This window comes from Asterias amurensis, chromosome 15 (assembly GCF_032118995.1).
Source record: "Asterias amurensis chromosome 15, ASM3211899v1".
NCBI classification, from domain to species: Eukaryota; Metazoa; Echinodermata; class Asteroidea; order Forcipulatida; family Asteriidae; genus Asterias; species Asterias amurensis.
The window spans coordinates 9,069,727-9,083,901 of record NC_092662.1 but is presented as its reverse complement, the minus strand read 5'-3'; the positions used below and the strand labels follow the sequence as shown (position 1 = coordinate 9,083,901).

Genomic DNA, 14,175 nt, shown 5'->3' with positions numbered 1-14,175 from the left:
CAACGTAGCTAGGCCTACTCAAAATGGAAATTCTCAGTGCGCAAGTAAATTATGAACATACTTGGCTTTGTTAATTTTTTGTCCCACCACCTTTGTCGGAATTTTTTGGTTCAAACAAAGCTTATAATATTCTTGAAGTTACGAACACTTAATCTAATTCGGGTCATGTGAAAGCTATACAGCGAAATCATAGCGCTATAATTATGAGATCATCCGCATAGCGATCTCCCGGCCCAACGGGCTGGTACTGGTCCGATTGAGTAGATAGTGTACGATTGTGTCTCAAGAGGGCGCTATACTAGTTATTAGCTGGGTCTCCCGCGGATATCAAAAAGGTGGAATTTTAAAGTCGGATCTGTGCTGTCGCCTGCGCCTTGGATCGGCAAATAAACTTCGTAGTCAAAGTGATGGGTATCTAAGGTACCCTGGTGCCATGTGTGTACTTTTTTGTAGCACTATAAAAAAAAGAGTCACTGCTAGAGTAAAGGACCGTCCTTTCCTTTGACTAATTCTGAAAAATGTGAAATGGTTTTGTTCAATAATGTTTGGGACTTTGATTACAGTTTTTATTTGTTTATAACTGCAACTGTCCTTGCATTTATTGATTTCAATTTCTTCAGTGTACATTTTGGGCTGGACATAACAGGCATTTGGATCTGCACTGTGCATCGTAGCGAGAAGGGGTGGGGCCAGGGCCGGCAATGTAGTGTTAGCCCCCCGCGCTACTTGACCCTTTTCTCACAATCACATACTACTGGTGTACGTGTTAGCAGTATTTCAGATGAAAACTTTTGTTTATTTTGTGTTTCAAGTTAAAGTTTATACCAAACTGCATCATCATTTCACATTAAAACAAAAGGAGATCCTTTACAGATCACTAGTCCTTTGCCATGCCTGTAGTAGTTGATTATTTATTTTTTCTCTCAACTGTTTTGATTGTAGACAACTTTGAAACAGTATAGTAGGGTTATATAAGTTATCACACAAGTGCGAGTGGAAAACAGAAAAATATAGCGCTTCCTGCATTCCATATTAATATATACCTTGGACGGTTTCAAGTCTCTGATTGGTCAAAACCCGGTCACGTGTGGGAGTGTTAACGGTGGTATAAAGACCGGCTTTGGAAAATAGCGAGTAAGTGGCCACTAAATCAGCATACATTGTGTATACCTTGCGCGTTGCACTGTATCGCACGCTTATTTATATCCCTGTTAGTTTCATTGCAACTTCGCGCACTTACGCGTACGCGCGCTGAAAATATATCAATTTTAAGTGCGCGCGTGTAACATGTGCGCGCGTATGAACTAACGCCGAGCTCATGCGCGCGTTTTAATGCACAAACAGCTATCGTCCAATCATTTGCCTCCTTTAACCCCAGTGAAGGCGCTGAACAGATCATTATTTAGAAGAGTCACTGGTCTCAAAGATCAGTTATGTGATTAACGCACGAAAGAGATGGGAACCATCAAAAGCTCAAAATTAATATGGCCTCTGAACATGTCTGGAAGTACCGCCGAGAGAAAAGTCACAAAATTTGGACAATTTTAGCCGTTTAATTCGCTAAAAAAGGTATTTATTAATGGGAATAACAGTGTTCGTACCCGGTCTTCACTGCGTGGTAATGACCTTGGTTGGTGGCTGGTGCTGTTAACGGACCTCGCCTCCGGCTCGGTCCGTTAACAGCGCAGTTACCACGCAGTGAAGACCGGTGTGGCGGTTTCAACTTTTTTCCGCTGTGTTCAGTTTTCCGAATGACCAAATACGGTAGCATTACGTCATGCGATGCCTACGCACAGCAAGCGAAAGTAGTCCATTTTTAGTGCCGTATTGAGTTATCCGTTACCCTCCGGTAGCTGTCATGGCGGCGTCCACGAGTCGAGTGCAACTAGCGGATCGTATGAGTTGTTTTTTATGCAAGCAGAGTGTGACCTGCCTGAAGTTGTTCCCATGAATACATGTAAAGATAGGACAAGAGATTATGTGACTACACACAGAAAAGAATCGTAATATAAACAATGTGGGGTCACTGATGCTGAGTGAGAGAACTACATTGCTCGCCAGGGTACTCGCGGCGGTATCTGAGAGGTCACCCGGAAAACTGAACACGCCGGAAAGCTAAAACCGTTCGAACAACGTGCAGATATGACCGACTACGTCACCCGGAAAACTGAACACGGCGGAAGACTGAAACCGCCACACCGGGTACTCGCACTGTTATTCCCTAATTCAATGAGGCCGAAGGCCGAGTTGGATATTGGACGCAGACGCGCTACATGTATATTTTATGAATTTCCACGAGCGCGCATGTGATTACGTATCTTTATAATGTTTTTATCACCACTCCATTGTGCGAATCTGATTGGAGGATTAGCGAGTACTTTAAGATTATAAGTTATCACAGCTACTAAGCGCGTATGGAAAAATGAAGCGCTTCCGCGCTACGGAAAAATGAAGCGCTTCTGCGCCCCATCCAACGAGGCCTTTCGTTGGACACAGACGAACTTTATTTTTTCGTATTCCACGGACGAGCACACGTGTTATATGTAGGATTTGAAACTTTGCATGGTGGAGATAAGATATAGAAGAGTTTGCGGTAACACCATGTAATAACAATCTCTAAATGTCATTCTATGTCATTCTCCAGAAGACGATCAGAGCATACTGATCGAAACGTCGAGTTAACCCAACGGTTCTTTTCAGAACCACCCCCAACTCATTTAGAGATTGTTATTACATGGTGTTACCGCAAACTCTTCTATACACGCGTTATAGCTAATTTATCTTCCAGTCTCACGTGCAACTCGTAAAGTTAAAAAAATTCTGAACGTTATTTAACAACGAACAACACATGCACGCACGTTATGCTGCCCTCCAGTTTGAGCATCTGATTGGTGGATTAGTGCGAACTGGAAGATAGAAGCTTGACACCTGTCAGTAGGCCTATCATTCATGTGGTTACACACCTATATTCCGATACCCCTATGTTCCGACACCCCTATGTTCCGACAACTCCGCCTATATTCCGACACCCCTATGTTCCGACACCCCTATATTCCGACACCCCTATGTTCCGACACCCCTATGTTCCGACAAGTTATTTTCGCAAATTATTACTCTGTTGATCAATAACAAAAACGCAACTTGTATTACAGCCAGGTTTCCCGGCGAATTTCTGCCGGGAATAGGTTTGAATAGAAGTTGGATTTGTACTGTTTTTAAAAGTGATTGGATCAAATTAGGATAATCGAATCACACACGATTTTGTTGCTTGTTGAGGCATGCATTTCTTTCTTTTTTTGTGGTTATAAACATGAGTTATGGCTCCCCGAGTTAGCTGGCAATAAATTACTCGGTACTTTGCTAGTGTTAGATGCGTGTCCATGTTTATAAAATTTCATGAGCCTTCAATTTATTGCGCCGACGTGTGATTTCTTGCATTTGCCTCCGCAAATAAAAGAAATGTTAACAATAATAATAACAATAAATAATTAAGTCCTACCACCCCTCCATTACTCAGTCCTTTTCTAAATAAACCAAAGTTTCTATTTTTTAATAGCAGAATAACACTTTTCAAACATACAAATTAAACTCCTCTGGGTGACTACATAAATATAGGTTACCGGTACGAACAATATGGACTAAATTACTGTCAGGTGTAGTTTCTCAGTCGCACCGTTTTTGTTTTTTTGTTTTGTTTAATGGCTAACACAAAATATTTGTGCAGGTTGTCGGAACATAGGGGTGTCGGAACATAGGGGTGTTTTGGTCGTTGGAATATAAGGGTGTCGGAACATAGGGGTGTCGGAATATAGGGGTGTCGGAACATAGGGGTGTCGGAATATAGGTTGAGTTGTCGGAATATAGGGGTGTCGGAACATAGGGGTGTCGGAACATAGGGGTGTCGGAACATAGGGGTGTCGGAATATAGGCCGAGTTGTCGGAACATAGAGCAGTCACCATTCATGTAGCCTATATTGCCGTTTACAAAAAACTGTCCAAAACACTCACACTTATTGTTACATCTTGACAAACCTAAATCAGTGGGCCATAACTTTGAAATGTCACTCAGTGTGCTCTCAAAACTGTATCCATCTTTTGTTTTAGTATGAAACTTGTACAAATTACTGGAGTGTGAAGGATTGCAAAGAATTAGAAAGAACCTACACACATTGTCACATGGACCTTTTCGCAAATACTGGGGCGCGCGCGTAAAGCTTGGAATTAGGTGCATTGTGGTCTAGCTGATTACAAATTTGATTCATATATATCCCACAATGCACCTCATTCAACAGTCTGCGCTTGCGCATTGGTACTTGCGATAAGGTCTATACATACAGGACTAGTGCCCTCTAGAGTCTAACCCCTACTCATGTACCTTTCCACCAAGATGACAGCCAAGTGTTAACGTGATTAAAACTACCAAAGTTCATGATACAAGCTGAGTCCCTCTCTCTCTCTAAATGCCAGCAGGAGGCATTACACACATTATTGATGTAACCTAACTTGTTTGCATGCTCAGAAATTTAAAATTCTTCAGATGCTGTTGTATTAATTTATTTACATTATTTTTGCAGCCAATCCAGAACCTGAGAATGACTGCATATTTGATGAGTCAGCAGCAGCCGCTGCTAGCATTGGCTGCAATAACAAACGCTGTAGCTTAGATACAGACGTTTGTAATGGAAATAGACAGTGTGTGTGTGATGGAGTATGTGGCTATCGATGCATCGACATCAACAGTAAGAACTCAATTCGTCTACATTAATCTACATCTTACCCGTATTCCGAATTTCACCGCAACTCCCGCGACACTGGCAGTATTCTTGCGAGACTGCTGGCCCCGCGAGACTACTGCTCATGACTACAGTCCCATTTAATGGGAGTAGAAGTGGGCAACTAGCAGTTCTCGCGAGGTCACTGCTCTCGTGATCTCGTGATAGCAGTGATCTCGCAGGGGCAGTATTTGATCGCGGAAACCTGAATCATTACGTCACCACCATGACATGGCTATCTCACCACAAGTCTATATATTACCCAAATTTCAACTATTTGTTTGGTCTTTCAGTTCATTGGCCATCACTGTTCAGTTCAGTGAAAATGTTCTACACACATTTTGCATTAGACCTGTATTAGAAAATCATGCAAGGATAAATGTAGTATGGAGTCATCTTTGCAGAATACCAATTAGTCTAAGCTGAGAAAAGTCTGTTAAACAGCAGTTATAAGTGATTGTTTAGTCAATTCAATTTTACTTTGTTATCCCCGATCAAATTTACTTCAATTTTGCAAAAATTTAATAAATTTAAGTTTTACCATTTATACAGTACAAAAAACACTACAAGCATCAGTACGCTACATAATAAAAATATAAAAGCTGAAAGTACTGTATACAAAATTACTTTTTCCAAAATATTCAAAAATATCCTGACTTTTGTTCCCACCTGTAGATCGTAAACTATGTCCACCATTACCTGCTCCTGTCAATGGTAGTGTTGTGTACAAGACTAACCGAGCTCATGGTGCTAAAGCAACTTACAAGTGCTCTCCTGGATACAGCTTAGTTAATAGTACAGAGCGGACATGCTTAGGAGATGGGCAATGGACTATGGATGCAGCACCAACATGCTTACCCAATGGTAATGCAAAACTAAACAATGTATTTTTCTAGGAATTTTCTCACTGTGTGTAAAGCTTGATTGGTAACATTATTTTATGTACGTATCCTATCCATATGAGCAATGGACCCTTCCCATATGAAATATGCTAATTACATTCACGCATGCGTACAGACCCTATTGGTTGGCAAACACCATAGAGTTGTGCACTAAGCGGACGCGCAATCGCATCTGCGTCAAGCAGCCATTAGCTGTGTACAAACAGCGAGATGTTCCCTCATTTTGCCAACCAAAACGTTAGTGCGCACGCACTATGTGCAATTTACATATTTCATGGGAAGGGTCTATTCTAACCTGTTGTTGGATCAAATTTATGCTTAGTTTGTCAAATCTATCTGGCTTTCGAACTGTTCAGGGCCTAATTTCATAGAGCTGCTAAGCACAAAAATTTGCTTTGCATTTGTTGCATATTGCTTGTTACTGGTATTCAGCTGTTGTTTGCTTATCCTGATGAAAATCACATGGAAATTTGGTTGGTAATCCTGTTTTTATCAAGGAAGAAATTTCATGCTAAGCAAATTTTTGTGCTTAGTGGCTCTATGAAATTGGGCCCTGGTAAAAGGAACGAAAGATGTAGAACTGCTGTTTTGCTTGTCCAGACCTCTAGAGATTGTCAAGTTTGGGTGATGTAGAGAACCAGATAATCCTCTAAAACACATTTCCTTGAATTAAGCTGATGTCCACTACCACTTTTTGATGAAGTGTTGTGGCCGAGCGGTTAAGAGCACCAAATTCAAACTCTGGTCTTTCTGATCAGCAGTGTGCATTCTGATCACCAGCCGTGACACTTGTGTCCTTAAGCAAGACACTTAACCATTGCTTTGTCCTTCAGATGGGACATAAAGCCGTTGGTCCCATGTGTTGTGTAACGCGTGCAAAAGAACCCAGAAAAGAAATAGAAGGGGTTCACCCCGGTGTTCCTGGCTGTGGCTGCTGTATGCGCCATAGCACCTTGTAAACCCTTATAAGGTGCTACATATTGGGTCTCAGAATTCATCACTGCAATAACCTATCTTTCTGAAAGTTTGTATATACTCAACGCCTTGAGTACCTTGTTTGGTAGATACGTGCGCTATATAAGACTTCGATATTTATGAGGATGTTTGAATAATGTACAATCACACGACAAAGTCCTTTTTGGCATCAAAGTAAACATTGTATAAAAATGTATGCTACATGTAGTTGGAAATACCCTGCATGTTGGGTGCAATGTATGATGTACATGTACATGTATAGGCCTATGTATGCATACTAATATAGTACATTATTTCCTGATTTTTTATTTTTTTTTCCCTTTTCAAAATAGATGACATTTGTCCTCGTCTTGTAAGCTTAACGAACAGCTCTGCAGGTAATGGAAGTGGATGTTTGCCAGCGTGTACCAGGCGAAGGGATTGCCCCAAGAAAACACAGCAAACATGTACGTGTCGTGGTGCCTGCGGGATGAGTTGTGTGGATGTTTGTAAGTCAACATTTACAATACATTTCCCAAATTGTTTTAATTTTTGGATCATTTGTTTTAGATGCAATTCGCCAATTCAAGGTGTGTGCTACAATTAACTTTTTTTCCAGAAGCCACTGCCACCAACTGTTAGGGCTGAAACAGGGTCACCTTTACAGTCCATACAGATGTAGGCTTGAGTATTATCCATCAGAAGCCTGGCTGGTGGAGCAGAAAACACTACCTCTCCAACTTTTATGAAGCAAACATGGTTAAGTGTCTTGCTTAAAGGCAGTGGACACTATTGGTAATTACTCAAAATAGTTATCAGCATAAAACCTCACTTGGTAATGAGTATAGCCCGGTTCATACTTATTGCGAATGCGAATGCGATACGAATGTTGACGTCACAAATTCGCAACGAATAATTCGCAGCAGTTCAACTTTGCTCAACTCACTTGAGAATATCGCTGCGAAAGGAGGATTGTGACGTCAAATTCACGTCAAATTTGCTTCGCATTCGGATTCGCAGGAAGTATGAACTGGGCTGAATTTGGAGAGGTTGACAGTATAAAACCTTGTGAGAAACGGCTCCCTCTGAAGAGACATAGTTTTTGAGAAAGAAGTAATTTTCCACAAATTTGATTTTGAGACCTCAAGTTTAGAATTTGAGGTCTCGAAACTAAGCATCTGAAAGCACACAACTTAGTGTGACAAGGGTGTTTTTTTCTTTCATAGTTAATTCGCAACTCCGACAACCAATCAAGCTCAAATTTTCACAGGTTTGTTATTTTATGCATAAATATGTAGAGATACACCAAATGAGAAGACTGGTCTTTGACAATTACCAATAGTGTCCATTGCTTAAGGACACAAGTGTCACAACCGGGACTCAAACCCACACTCTGCTGAACATACACCATCAAACGTAGTTCCACATCTAGCAGGAAATACTGTATGTTACAGCGCCAGGAGCGTCACTGGGTGACGGACATGTGCGCTATATAAGAAGCCACAATTATTATTAATTACTATTTACTGTTCTGATCAAAAACCATGATTGATTGTTTTTTAAGCAGTATTTAATTTTGTGCTTGTTTGTGATTGTTTTGATGCAGTTGTCCAGGGTTACTGTCCAGACATACAGGTAGCTGAAGGCACAATCATCCTGTCTGTCACTCCAAGGGGTAACATGTATACATCAGTAGCAACTATAGGCTGTGATGATGGTTATGAAATGGACACTGAAACTCAAACTCAAGAGATTTCTTGTATGCTAACTGGCCAGTGGAATGCACAGCCTGCAAGATGTACAGAAACAGGTATTATGATCTTAGCATAAGGTTGTATTGTAATAATAATAATAAGAGACATTTATACAGCGCTCTTACACGAGGTACCACAGCGCTTTACAAGAAACTAAACAATGAGCAAATAAATAATGGCACTGATAATGGAAAAACAGTCAAAGCAATCAATCAATGAACAAGAAAGTTTCTTGAAAACTGCAAGTGACTCCGCGGAACAAATTTGATGAGTGAGACGGTTTCCTTGGGTGGCATCACAGCTGAAGAGGGGGGGTTTATCACCAGTTTATTTAGAGACGAGAGTGTTAAAAAAAAAAAACTTCACTGAAACAAACAGTTCACATTTGGAGATGACATGTACATCTCATCAAGATGTTATTGGATGATTTAGAAAGATCACAGTTTAAATCAGGACATCACTTCACATTAATAAATACCTTGGACGGTTTCAAGCCTCTGATTGGTAAAAACCAGGTCACGTGGGGGTGTGTTAACGGTCAGTTTAAAGACCGGCTTTGGAAATTAGCGATTAAGTGGCCCCTAAATCAGCATACATTGTGTGAAACTTGGCATTGCACTGTATCGCATGCTTATTTATATTCATGTTAGTTTCATTGCAAAACTTCATGACTTGCGCGTACACACTAAAAATGTATCAATTTTGAGGTAACAGGTGTGTTAACAGCGCCAGCCACCAACCCGGTCATTACCACGCAGTGAAGACTGGGTCCTCACACAGTCATTCCCTAATTAATTCATCCACAGCACAGATCAATTAAGGACGTTAAGCCCTTGGTCCCATGTGTTGTGTAACGCATGTAAAAGGACCCAGTGCACTTATCGAAAAGAAAAGGGGTTCGCCTGGGTGTTCCTGGTCCGATCGGCAGCAAATTGCGCCACAGCATCTTGTAAAGCATTACATGGTGCTATCAGAGTTAGCTCTGATACATGTAACTCAAACGTAGTCCCACATCTAGGAGGAAATACTGTATGTTACAGCGCCAGGAGCGTCACTGGGTGACGGACATGTGCGCTGTATAAGAAGCCACAATTATTATTAATTACTATTTACTGTTCTGATCAAAAACCATGATTGATTGTTTTTTAAGCAGTATTTAATTTTGTGCTTGTTTGTGATTGTTTTGATGCAGTTGTCCAGGGTTACTGTCCAGACATAGAGGTAGCTGAAGGCACAATCATCCTGTCTGTCACTCCAAGGGGTAACATGTATACATCAGTAGCAATTATAGGCTGTGATGATGGTTATGAAATGGACACTGAAACTCAAACTCAAGAGATTTCTTGTATGCTAACTGGCCAGTGGAATGCACAGCCTGCAAGATGTACAGAAACAGGTATTATGATCTTAGCATAAGGTTGTATTGTAATAATAATAAGAGACATTTATACAGCGCTCTTACACGAGGTACCACAGCGCTTTACAAGAAACTAAACAATGAGCAAATAAATAATGGCACTGATAATGGAAAAACAGTCAAAGCAATCAATCAATGAACGAGAAAGTTTCTTGAAAACTGCAAGTGACTCCGCGTAACAAATTTGATGAGTGAGACGGTTTCCTTGGGTGGCATCACAGCTGAAGAGGGGGGGGGGGGGGGTTTATCACCAATTTATTTAGAGACGAGAGTGTTACAGAAACACAACTTCACTGAAACAAACAGTTCACACTTGGAGATGACATGTACATCTCATCAAGATGTTATTGGATGATTTAGAAAGATCACAGTTTAAATCAGGACATCACTTCACATTAATAAATACCTTGGACGGTTTCAAGCCTCTGATTGGTAAAAACCAGGTCACGTGGGGGTGTGTTAACGGTCAGTTTAAAGACCGGCTTTGGAAAATAGTGATTAAGTGGCCCCTAAATCAGCATACATTGTGTGAAACTTGGGCGTTGCACTGTATCGCATGCTTATTTATATTCATGTTAGTTTCATTGCAAAACTTTGCACACTTGCGCGTACACACTGAAAATGTATCAATTTTGAGGTAACAGGTGCGTTAACAGTGCCAGCCACCAACCCGGTCATTACAACGCAGTAAGGACTGGGTCCTCACACTGTCATTCCCTAATTAATTCATCCACAGCACAGATCAATTATTGAATGTTCCCGCAAAATAGAAGTATTAAACAACAACAATCAGTAATTCATCTATTTTTGTGACGTGACTCTAGTGATACAAGTGTAGATTGTTTTGTATAAAATTAAACTCAGTGGTATAAGGTTAGGAATCTGCACTCAACTGTAGATTTGTTAAGAATCTACACTGAACCGTTAATTTGTTTCAAATTAAAATGATTTGTTCAACTGGAACTGTGATGTACATCAAGTACAGCTGGAAATTATTTTATCTTTCAGTTTACAGGAATATTTTCCAGTCAAAATTATCACTTAGTACGACAAAGACTGTAAAAACTGCAAAATTTGCACAATAAGTTGAACAAGTGTCATTTTACAAAGCACAAAAAAAGATACATACAGTTCAGGAATCAAATGAACTGTATTTAATTGTTTTTTTGATTAACCACCCACACTCCATTTATTTTGGGGGCAAATTTTAAGTCAGAGAATAGACTCTATTCTCTGACTTAAACTATTTCCCCAAAGTCTACATGTACATGTACGTAGGAAGGTGTGACAGTGTATCTATCTGCTGATCAAATTTTATCATTTTTTCCTGCATTTAAATGAATACTGACAAGAAATATCAGATCAACATTTTGCTCTAAATTTCAGAAATGAATCTGTGTAAGTACATCATTTGTTTTCAAAAAGACTTGTGCATGTAACTCAATATTAAATTAGTTTTCTTTCAATTTAGTTCTTTGCAGTCCTCCTCCAAGAGTTGAGAAAGCCTGGCACAATAGCAGGAGTCGAACATTTAGCCCAGGGGACGTCCTATCCTACTCATGTTTAGCTGGCTACCATCACTATGGTAATGCTGAGACTAGTATATGTTTGGAAGATAAGCTTTGGACACCAGTTGTTATGAAATGCTATGGTAAGTACAGAGAAACATTGCTAGTGTGTCTCAAAAAAACTTATATACTTTTAAAATGGCTGCTGAACAAAAAATATATGATTCTGGGGAAAAAGGTTTAGATGTATGGAAAGCTTATGGACTCAACTTTCATATGTCACCAAAAAGTCTGAAAATAATTCATGCTTGGTTGAGCTGAAGATAAAGTAGCTGACATCTTGGATTGAATTTTGTGAGCTTCAAAGGACTTACCTCTCACAAATTTTGAAGGCTAATTACTGCACAAAAGGGAGCAGTTCTCACCCATGCATGAATTATTTACAGATTTTTTGAAAGTCGGGTCCATAAGCTATCCATACATCTAAAACTTTTTCCCAAGAATCATATACTTTTATTCGGCAGCCATTTAAAAAATGTTACGTTTTTTTTTAGACACCCTGTATTGAACAGTTTATCGAGGCACTGATTGATACCTCTACATTTATTTGCTTTACGCATATCAAGGAACACGTTGCCTTGGATCGGACGAGTTGGTCGTTGAAAAGCGTTTGAAACCGTTTGTGATGAAATGCATATGGTTAGATAGCTCAAAAGTAGAATATAAAGATCTATACAAATTTGCCTCGAAATTGCGTGGTTTTCCTTTTACTTTGCGAACTAACACGGCCGGCCATTTATGGGGGTCAAAATTTTGACTCCCATAAATGGTCGGCCGTGTTAGTCGACGAGGTAAAAGGAAAACCACGCAATTTCGAGGCATACTTGTGCAGATCATTGTATTCTACTTTTAAAACATCTTTCTAACCGTGTACATTTTACACCAAACGGTTACAGGCACTTTTTATAGACCAACTCGTCCGATCCAAGGCAACGTGTTCCTTTAAATTGAATTGGTTTTTTTGCAGTTTGAAAAATAATATTGGTTAAATTTTGCAGCAATTAAGTCAACTTTCAAAATTGAATAATTTGACTAATGCAAATGTAGAAAATGAACTCTGGAACCTGTTTAACCACTTCATATCAGTATACAAATTGTTACGTCTCTGAGCGGTATTGCTTTTCTGAGCGTTTCGGAAGCATTCAGAATAATCATACAAGCTTTTAGAGCTTTCCCACCATTGTTGCCACACTGAAAACCTGGACTTTACAAAGGAAAGGACAGACAGCAAAGACTCTTTTACAAAGCTTCGATGTGCGCTTTTCGAAAAATGTTATTATGTGATCACTATAAATTGCACACCGCCGTTAATCTGCTATGGTTTGTTTGATTCTAGGCCCACTGGGACAAACAGTGATAAAGTTAGTGTGTTAAAATCATCTTATTATATCTTGACTGTATCAAACAGTAGATGCAAACCAGTCTTATTATTCAACATAAATAGCCAGGCACTCAATAAATTACCCACAACTATGTTTGTGTATTTTGTCAGCATTTAAGTATTAAATTATGTTTTGGATAGCTAAAAGCTGTGGTGATCCAGGCTTCCTCAGAAATGGTTGGCGTGATGGAGAGTTATTCACATTCTTGAGTAGAGTCATCTATCATTGCAATGAGGGATATGAGATGAGAGGTTTTGCTTACCGTACCTGTTTATCAGACAGACGTTGGAGCTCAGTTATGCCTAGTTGTGAAGGTGAGTACTCAAGTATCTATATAGACCATATGCACATGATATCATAACTTAGTAGGGCGCCCTCACCTAGAGGTGAAAAAGCGATCGATCATTGGACAAACATGTGTACCGCGCGTACAAATCTGTGCGTTTTGATTGTTTTTTTATCGTTTTACCTCGAAGATGCCAGCTGGATGACGTCAATGCATAAAGTCTATTTGAAACGTAAATTTGTGAACTATTGCATCTACAGTATAGGCAGTTTTTCATTCTAAAGCTTGTTAAATGTTATGAAAAATCATTATTTTATTGAGAATTTCCTTACTAGATGGAATGGCACACAAAAATAAAATCTCTGTGTGTCCCATATATGCGACAATGACACAGGCACCATGGTCTGGTTCATACTTCCTGGGAATGTTTTCATAGATATTCGCCAGAGAGTTGAGCACAACTCAATTGCTGCAAATTACTTGTTGTGAATTTATGACGTCAACATTCGCATCGCATTCGCATTTGAAGGAAGTATGAACCGGGCTTAAGTCGTATGGAATGCAGAAGGGCTGTCTATTTTTGTGTTCTGCAATTACGGTTGTTGGAATAAACCATCAGGCTGATTTGCAAACACACAAAGCCAAACAGTTTTCTTTTAAAGCTTCAACCCTAGATTTGAGTGGTTTTTTTTTTTAATTTTTCCGAAAGTTTGTGGTAATGTTCTTTAAAGGCAGTGGACAATATGGGTAATTACTCAAAAAAGTTGTTGGCATAAAAACTTACTTGGTAACGAGCAATGGAGAGCTGTTGATAGTATAAAACATTGTGAGAAACAGCTCCCTCTGAAGTAATGCAGTTTTAGAGGAAGAAATATTTTTCTGCGAATTTGATTTTGAGACCTCAGAATTAGATTTTGAGGACCCAAAATCTGAAAGCACACAACTTTGTGTGACAAGGTTGTTTTTTCTTTCATTATTATCTTGCAACTTTGACGACCAATTGAGCTCAACTTTCCACAGGTTTGTTTTTTGGTGCATATGTTGTGATTTAGTGAGAAGACTGGTCTTTGACAATTATTACCAAAGGTGTCCAGCGTCTTTAAGTTGTGTTTAGCTTAGTTGGAACTTGAAGTGTACTCT

General features: G+C 39.6%; 1 protein-coding gene across 4 annotated transcripts in view; it reads left to right on the top strand.

The window, feature by feature from the left end:
• Nucleotides 1–14,175, top strand: part of LOC139948540 (sushi, von Willebrand factor type A, EGF and pentraxin domain-containing protein 1-like) — a 62,606-nt gene that overhangs the window by 2,427 nt on the left and 46,004 nt on the right. For 3 of the 4 annotated variants that reach the window (XR_011787454.1, XM_071946722.1, XM_071946720.1), the window contains exons 2-8: nucleotides 4,575–4,739; nucleotides 5,448–5,636; nucleotides 6,982–7,137; nucleotides 8,235–8,438; nucleotides 9,575–9,778; nucleotides 11,271–11,450; nucleotides 12,890–13,063. Coding sequence is in view for 3 of the 4 variants with exons in the window: in XM_071946722.1 (XP_071802823.1) it covers nucleotides 4,575–4,739; nucleotides 5,448–5,636; nucleotides 6,982–7,137; nucleotides 8,235–8,438; nucleotides 9,575–9,778; nucleotides 11,271–11,450; nucleotides 12,890–13,063 (1,272 nt within the window). In the remaining variant the exon portion in view is untranslated. Of the gene's footprint in view, nucleotides 1–1,830; nucleotides 1,958–4,574; nucleotides 4,740–5,447; nucleotides 5,637–6,981; nucleotides 7,138–8,234; nucleotides 8,439–9,574; nucleotides 9,779–11,270; nucleotides 11,451–12,889; nucleotides 13,064–14,175 lie in introns of those variants that run through there. The other variant, XM_071946721.1, reaches the window with a different exon arrangement.